General features: G+C 45.1%; 1 protein-coding gene across 1 annotated transcript; it reads left to right on the top strand.

Annotated features, from left to right (window-relative positions):
- The first annotated feature begins 4,804 nt into the window (after positions 1-4,804).
- LOC147885630 (uncharacterized) lies at positions 4,805-8,498 on the top strand. The gene is made up of 3 exons (XM_087396708.1): positions 4,805-4,854; positions 5,362-5,483; positions 5,579-8,498. The coding sequence occupies exons 2-3, from the start codon at positions 5,467-5,469 to the stop codon at positions 7,686-7,688; spliced, it is 2,127 nt and encodes a 708-aa protein (XP_087252834.1). The 5' UTR covers positions 4,805-4,854; positions 5,362-5,466; the 3' UTR covers positions 7,689-8,498.
- Positions 8,499-8,707: the final 209 nt, after the last annotated feature.

An 8,707-nucleotide genomic window follows, 5' to 3' on the forward strand; every position in this document is an offset into this window, starting at 1 on the left:
TGTCCGTGAGGATGAATTTTTCAAAAGTCTTGGACAAAGCCCCTTTGAGCATCACAGGTGGTCATTTCGCTAAAGAACTTGTAGCTTGCAAGGCATTGCCAGCAAGATTATGGTGGCCCATGCTTTTCAAAGATGCTACTGAATTTGTTCAGCATTGTGATCCTTGCAGTGAGTTTCCATACCCCACAGCCAAGATTATATGCCTCTCACAGAACTCCTGATAGATCAACCATTCAAGAAATGGGGGATCAACTTTGTAAGACCAATCAATCCAGCAGCAGCTAAAGGAACTTAGGCTCGATATATTATTGTGGCCTTAGATTATTTTACAAAGTGGGCAAAAGCCAAGTCTACTAGGAAAGAGGACGCAAGGACAATCGCTAAGTTCCTGTACAAGAATGTAATAGCACAATTCAGCCTCCCACTGGCAATTATGACTGATCGAGGGACACACTTTCTTAAGACACAATTCGCATACTAATGAGTTGTTAGATATCAATGCTCCACTCTCGTGTAACTACGCGGGAACTAGCTAACTCTACTTGTAAGACCCCCATATGAGGAGAAGGCATTTGAGTAGCTCAGTTATCTGGTAGGTCCTGGTTTGGACACCCGATGGGGGCCATGTGTGGCCTGATGGCTGGACGGCTTCAGATAGAGTTGGCACACCGCCAACTAGGCTACATGCAAGTGCGGGAAGGCATCCCTTGACTGACCGCACTAAGGGTTAATGGAGCATTTCCCGGGGCAACCCACTCTCGGGTTGCGGGGCCTGTTTGGAGCCTCAGATGATCCCGAATGGCTGTGGGCTATTTCGGGACCAGTTCTATCGTATGGTCGGTGGCCTATTTCGAGACCGACCCCCAGTCGACCGTTTTGGGCGGATTGGGTCGGCCACCCGATTGAGCCTAACCCACTACGACTGGTGGCTATATAAGAGCAAGCCTGTGAAGCCCATTTCATTCACTGCCTATAGCAACCCTGATTCCTTAGCATCCAGCCTCCGTCTTCTACTGGCATGCCATCAAAGCTTCTTTCATAGGAGCGCACGGTTGGGAGGCAGCGCCATCTATTGTATCAGTTCTACAGTAATCAAATTTTTGATTCTCCAAACTATCTTGTTTTCTCTCTTACGTACGAGATCCTGTTATCTGTTGAGCACAGACGTATTATTTTCTTACATGGTATCAGAGCCTGGACTCTAGCAAGAAGATTTGGTAGTGTGTTTCTATTTGCGAGCAGATTGTGAGAGATGGCCCAGCCCGCAAGACTGCGAATCCCACCGTTCGGCGAAAGCGAAAAGTTGGACGGCTCTAACTATCCTCTCTGGAAGTTCAAGATGAAGACCATCCTAAGCGCATATGAGCTTTGGGACACTGCTACTGGGGTGGACGTGAGGCCGGTTCCGAGACCGGATCCAACCAATGCAAGACAACAGATAGTACCAACTGCGGATGAGATTCTCGCGTGGATAAGAAGAAATGCAGATGCGCTGTGTTCTATTGTCTGCAGTGTTAGTGATTCCGTCATGGCATTAATTCAACATGTCAGCACAGTGGAGGAGGCATGGACGGTCTTGAAAAATCAGTATGAGACCACGAATCAGATGCGGATTCAGAATCTGGAGACTCAACTCGCGAATGAGAAGTTGTCTGAGTTTGAAGCGGCAGAGAAGTTTATCACCAGGGTGAAGAATCTGCGCGATCAGATGACTGCGATTGGCATCACCATCACCAGCGAGAATCTAGCACGAAGGTGCATACGGATTCTCCCACCAAAGTACGATAGTCTTGTTACGGCGCTGAATATGCAGAACAGAAATCCGCCCAACTTTGAGGATTTTAGCGCAGGAGATGCGTTAAAAGACGAGGACGAGAGAAGATTCGGCTTTCTGGACCAGATCAAAGAAAGGTAAGGGTAAGGACTCTGGTAACCCATCTTCTTATGATGATAAAAAGAGAAAGAAGAAGATCAAGTGCTTCTATTACAACAAGGCAGGGCACAAGCAGAATGAGTGCTGCAAGAAGATTGCAGATGAGAAGAACGGAGTGAAGAAAGAGTCCAGCAACAGCGCGTAGGCAGCACCTATAGAGCTGTTCGTAGCAATTGAGGAGATTTGCATGGAGGCAGTTCATGTACATGCGGATGAACCGTGGATCATTGACAATGGTGCATCGCGCCACATGACCAGTCAGAAGGATTGGTATACCTCTCTACAGTCGGTAGGGAATGACATCATGGTAGCAGTCGGCAATGATGCAAAATGTCCAGGAAAAGGAAAAGGTACGATTGCTCTCAAGTCAGATGGAGTTGTAAAACAGTTGTCCGATGTTCTTTATGTGCCAGATATCAAGAGGAACTTGTTGTCCGTTTCTACGATCATGGATTGGGACCTCAAAGTTCAATTCGATAAGACTGGTGCATAGATCCTGGATCTTCAAGGAAAGGTCGTTGGTAAAGGTACACGGCGCAACAACATTTACGAACTCTCAGCTTTCAGTGCTCGAGTGGATGTGAAGAACACTAAGGTGTGGCATGAGAGGTTTGGTCATCTAAACCTTAGTTCTTTGAAGGAGATGCATAAAAGTGGAATGATTGCACACCTACCAGAAATTTCAGATCTGCCCGATGTATGTGAAGCTTGCATGATGGGCAAGCAGCATCGGCAGCCCTTTCCTAAAGAGGCCAGCAGGGCAAAGGCTCCTCTAGAGCTCGTTCACACGGACCTCTACGGAAAGATGGAGATGGAAGCTTTGGGTGGTTCCTACTACTTCATGACGCTAATAGTAGAAGGATATGGATATACTTCCTGAAGACGAAAGACGAGGCTTTTAGTAGGTTCAAGGAATGGCATGTAATGGTCAAGAAAGAATTGGGGAGGAAGGTGAAGAAGCTGAGATCAGACAGATGTGGAGACTTCACATCGACTGAATTCAAAAGTTACTGCAAAAGTCACGGAATCAAGAGGTAGAAACCCCCGTCACATACATCACAGCAAAATGGAGTAGCAGAACGCAAGATGCACGTTATCTGCGAAATGGGCCAGAGTATGATGAAAGGGAAAGATTTGCCAAAGACTTTTTGGGCTGAAGCATGTAACACTGCAGTTTACTTCCTCAATCGTAGCTACACGAAGGTTGTGAACGGGATGACTCCACTGCAAGCCTTTTCTGGTAAGAAACCTTCAGCTGCACATTTCAGAGTTTTTGGATGTGACTGTTTTGTGCATGTCCTTGATGCTACCAGGACCAAATGGGAACCGAAGAGCCGAAAGTGTATTTTCTTGGGCTACAGTGAAGAGGCGAAGGGTTACCGTCTCTATAACCCTGTTACCAAGAAGGTAATTGTAAGTCGCAATGTGGTCTTCTCAGAACAGCCGCATCAATTAGAGGAGGATGCTTCCTTCCCAGACAACCAGGACCAGGATATCCATCCAGTTTCACCACCAACAGCAGACCGAACTCCCCCAATGGTGCTTGGGAGGATTCAAGACAAAGAAGATGAAGAAGAGCCTGCAGAACCACAACGGCAACGGCCATTCCCAAAGTGGGTAAAGCAGTTTTTGGACGGCAGAGAACCTCCAACCATTGAGGAGGAACCATCTGAACACTGCCGGTCCAAGAGATTAGAGGAGCAAAGAAGGGCGCAAGAACACTTGGTCAACTATGCTTTGATGACAGAAGTGATCCGTGCTGATGAACCCAAGTGTGTTGAAGAGGCACAGGGCGATGATAGGTGGATGGAGGCTATGCAGTCGGAGTATGGCTCCATAATGAAAAACAACACTTGGGACCTTGTGGATCGACCACCAAAACGCAAGGTAATCGGAACCAAGTGGGTGTACAAGACCAAGTACAAGTCCAACGGCACGTTGGATAAGTATAAGGCTCGGCTCATGGCAAAAGGATTTGCATTCCAATGATCAAGCATTCACAGCCTCATGTAGAGGTAAAGGCAGAGGTAGAGGAAGAGGTAGAGCATCTCAGAGAAGTTGTCATCGGCATCAAAGTCTTCAACATCATCATCATCAACATCAACATCAACATCCAAGAGGAAATCATTCCAACATAGGAAGATTTCAAGGAAGAGGCAAAAAAAGTTAAGAGAATGTTAGCTCTATGACACAAAGGTAAATAGGAATGTTTGGACAAGGGTTGAGTGCAAGGGCGTCTTACTTGCTCATCAATCTCCCATAAGATGCCCAAATGTGAATGGATGTCCGTTGTTGGAAATCTGCTTGAGCCTCTGCCTCCTAAGGCTCCTGTATGAGGGCAACATGCCAGTTGCCCAAATTGCATTCCAGTTGCCCCCAGGCTCTTGTATAAGGGCGACATGCCGGTTTCCCAAATTACACATTCACGCTCGTCGGACATATGTGGGTGGGAAAGACTCCCTGTTGAGATGGGCGGGCAATCTCTTAAGATAAGTCATTTATTGCAAGTGTGATCGGTGGGACTTGACCTTGCGTTGCTTGGCGAGACAGTTGGCGGAGCCAATCAGCTCCAAGGAGTGACAAAGACTCTTGGCGCGAGAGGTGTCTGCGGGGAAGTAAAAACAACCTCAATCTCAGCAAATGAGGGAGGAGAGAAATTTGAATTGAGGGGGGTGACCGTTTGAAAGGGGGAGCGTCTTATTTTGAAAACTCGTATAGTTTGGTGAATTAAGAAAGAAAGGAAGGTTAGTAAAGAAAAAAGCATTAGAAATAAAAAGGGGGTTAAGAGAGTAAAAATTGGGATTTAGGAGATAATTAAGAAGAATAATAAATTGTCTTCTTTCTTCTTCTTCTTCTTCTTCTTCGTTTTTTGGATCGCCATCGCCGAGCTCCATCAGCTCATTTCCCATCTTCTTCGACAGGTTTGATCTCCCTCCCTTCTGCAGATTTCTTCCTCCTCACTTTCTTCTTCATCCTCGCATTTCCCCCTCCTTCCCTTCCCTGCCTCTGTTTCCTCCCCCGGTAGCAACGCCAGAAATCAAGAGTCTCATGACGGAATTCAAGAATTTCCTCAGATTCCGTCGTTTCCTATGACGCTGCGTACCTGCGGAACCAACTTTTGTTGCTTCTGCTCCCGTTTGTTGTCCAAATTGAATCGCGCCTGTCTCGGAAATGATCTCTCCATCCTCCTCCTTCGCTTAGGCCTGCTCAGTTTCAGCTGCCTAAACCTTCTAGTCCCTTTTTTAAACCGTTTAAGGTTTTGTTTTCTTGGGAGCCGCGAAGGTCTTAAGTTGAAATTGTCGCTGGAAGCCTCTTCTTCTTAGATAGTGGAGACCAAGTCGTAACCCTTGTTAAAATTTCTCGTTTCAGTTTTTCCCTGCGTGTTCGAGTTCTGTGTCAGTCGTTGACGTGACAATTGCGCTGATCAGGGTTTAAAGATGATTCCACTTTGTGTAAGCTTCTTCGAGGTCACCCGAAGAGCACCAGAGTAGTCGGACTTCTCCTTAAGATTGACAAACTTCTTTGGGACTTAGATGGATCTCTCTGTAAGGTATGTTGGACAGTAAGGCCGTCTTTTTTTGGAACTACAAGCTGCTTTATTTTCTGTGGTTGACCGTGGCCTTTCCACTGTGCATTTTCCTAAAGGATGGCGGACACGTGCGTGCACTCCATCGTACCGGAAGACAAGACGATAACTCAAGTCAAGCTTGGATTTGCGACGAAACTGGCCTCACCCCTGACGAGGAAACGCGAGAAAGCAATGTCGCTTCTCTGTTTATGGCTGACCTCACAGAAAGAAGTTAAAGAAGATGAGCTTCGAAAGATCTGGAACGGTCTATTTTACTGCATTCGCCACGCGGAAAAGTCTCCAAAGCAGGCGGCAGACTTGATTGACCGGCTGGCGTCCCTTATGGAGAAACTAGACCTTGACCACTCGTTGTTATTTTTCAAAGTATTCTTGACAACGCTGAGGAGAGAATGGGAGGGTGTTGACAGGCCTCACTTAGACAAGTTCCATCTTTTGCTTAGACAATATATCCGTCATATGTTTGCGGTTCTTGATGTGCATGGATGGGCAGCGGAAGTAATCAAAAGGTTCATGGATGCGCTCCTGGAAAGGACGTTTTTGACAAAGGATCAAACTGAGGCGGATGGGATTAATCTTCATATTGCTGATATTTTCCTTCATGAACTAAAGAGTTTTAGTTCACTTCAATCGGATGCTTTGGAGCTTCTGCTGGAGCCATTTTGGACCGTTTTGGCAAAAGGTTGTGACAAAGCTTTTGTAAATGAAGTTACAGAAAAGGTCTTTTTCGTTCTGTTTGATGAAGGCTTTAACATCTTGAAAGCCAAGCGGGAAGGACAAACCCTTGATGAAAACGTTCAGCATTTTGGCACTGTTGTTCTTACTATGCCGGTATCAGCGATGGCTTCCAAGCTTGCAGCATTACCGTCCATTCCAGATTCAAATCGTAAATTGCTGCATCAAATACATGAAAAGTTTATAAACTTGGAGAAGCTGGTGGCTGAATCTGGCATCTCTACAGTGTTCCCAAATGTAAAGAGAAGAAAAGAGGATGCTGATATTAAAATTGGGGCATGTACTGTGAAAGCTAGTCCCCTAGTTGTGGCTATTAACGATGTGGATGGGGACTTAAAAGGTGCTTTACTATCACCTAAGCAAACAAGATCAGCAAAATTGTTCAAGCGGAGCATTAAAAAACGTCAAAGGCTTGGTTCTTCACCAGAGTCTCTTACTGCAGGGACTACTTCGATTGCCAATGTCGAAGTGAATGAAAATGTTCCTCCAGAAAAAGGATTTTTGGATTGTGTATTGACAGAAGGTTTGAAAGCATGCCTACAGCAGATGGCAGCTTGTCCAGATAAGGTGAGCTCAACAGAGAAAAATCTCACGCATAGCAGGGGAAGAGTCTTTGGTGCATCCTTGCCGGGCACATGTCTAGAGAGGCAGACTCAGGCAGCAGAAATTGTTAAAACTTCCAAGGGAAGACAAAGGTGTGGAAGCTTAGATACAAGTAAGTCGGACAGGTTATTGATTTTGCAATCCAATGCAGCGGACAGAGAAGAATGCCTTGGGGAGATTGGTTCAAGTAAAAAAACTACAGAAGTAGACGCTCCTTGTGGTGAGGAAGGTGCCGAATTGAGGGGTATTATTGATGAGAACAGTCTCGCTTTGGATGATTCGGTTGTGTCAAATTTGGCAATGAGGTTTGACTCTATTGCTGAAGCACCTAATGGTTGTTTGAGCTGCAGCTCTCCTGAACAGTCCTTTCCATTGGCAGCTTCTCCTATCAATACAGGTAGCAAGAAACGCAAGAATTGGAGGTCTTCACCAGTAAGCTCTTCTGATGCAGAGAGCCCCTCCATTATCAATGGTGACACAACACAGACTCCTGCCTCACTTCTGGTACATGATGCTGCTTCAATCGACACTATATCTACAAAGAAAAGTAAGAAAGTCCGTTTCTCTTTAAAACACAATCTTGTTTGGAAGCCTTCTACTCCCCTTCCTCCCCAGATTCTAAGAGTACCTCCTTCAGCTACCCCAAGAGGGAGTGCGCTCAAGAAAGGAGTGCCGCCGGGACCCATTTTGGTTTTGACAGATATATCTCCAAGGCACAAGAAAGTAACTTCTAAAAGAACCCCTCCCTCTGTTTACAGAACTCCTAAAATTTTGAAGACCTCAGCCAAAGGATCAAAGGTAACAAAGAAACGCTGCTTTAGTCCTCGATGAATTTACCTGCAAAAGATTAGAACATTTTACTAAGTGTTTTTACAGAGGGATGGTATCTCCTCACAGAGAGTGCTGTGAGGATGTTGTATGGCAGTTAAGTCTGGCTTGAGAGCTTGGGGTCGAATATATATAAATACATATACATTGTACCCAGCAGCAAAAGACGTGGTGTGTGCAAGTAATGTTTTCTCTGCCCTTAAAGCTGAGGACTTGTGTGCTTCATGTAGTCCACCTGTTGCCTTATATATAACTTCAATTAAAGTGTCCTCCGGAGCTTTCAGTGAAGGTTTCTGGAATGAAATTACATGTGGGAAGCTCTGAGGCATGAATACAGTACAATGTGGGCCTTTGTGAAAGCATTCATCTGTTGTAAATATTGCAAGGATGTGTTTGTTCAATGGATGTATCTCGCAATCCTGGGTAACATGGCCCTGAATCAATAGTAGCAATTCACAGTTGTATGCTGCTTGTTTTGTGCTATGTTCTTGAGGGCGGAAAAGGTGTTTATGAACTCATGTTGCAAGCTATCAGACAACATAAGAGTCTTTCTATGGTCAATACTTCTGGCGCAGCTCGCTAGCAACTTGTCTGAAGTGCTGTGGTGCAACCTGAAGCTGAGTGGCTTGCAGAATTCAGCTATTTATGTAAACATTAAATTAGATTGGTTGAGACGATGTGCCTGACCATTGGCTCAGTTTCATTGTATTTTGGCCTGTTACAAAAAGGTCGTCAGCAATCTCGTGCTGATTTGGATTCATGTAGTTGGTTATTTCCATCATGTGATTTCAAATGCATTTTAAATGTGATTAATGACAGATTTACATTTAGATAATTCTGCAACTTGATTATTAATTTTCTGGTGCCTTATTAGACCTCTGCTTTCTGTGCCTACTCTGACTCATTGCTCGATTCGTGCACACGAGACATGAGCATTGATCTAAAGAGCAAGCTTATCTTACACTTTTAAGGGTAACAAAAGGGTGGTTTGTCTTTAAAATGTGTTTATCAGATGCCTTTAT

The sequence above is a fragment of the Dipteris shenzhenensis genome, chromosome 25 (assembly GCF_047967505.1).
Source record: "Dipteris shenzhenensis isolate YYH24624 ecotype China chromosome 25, Dip_SZ_1.0, whole genome shotgun sequence".
NCBI classification, from domain to species: domain Eukaryota; kingdom Viridiplantae; phylum Streptophyta; class Polypodiopsida; order Gleicheniales; family Dipteridaceae; genus Dipteris; species Dipteris shenzhenensis.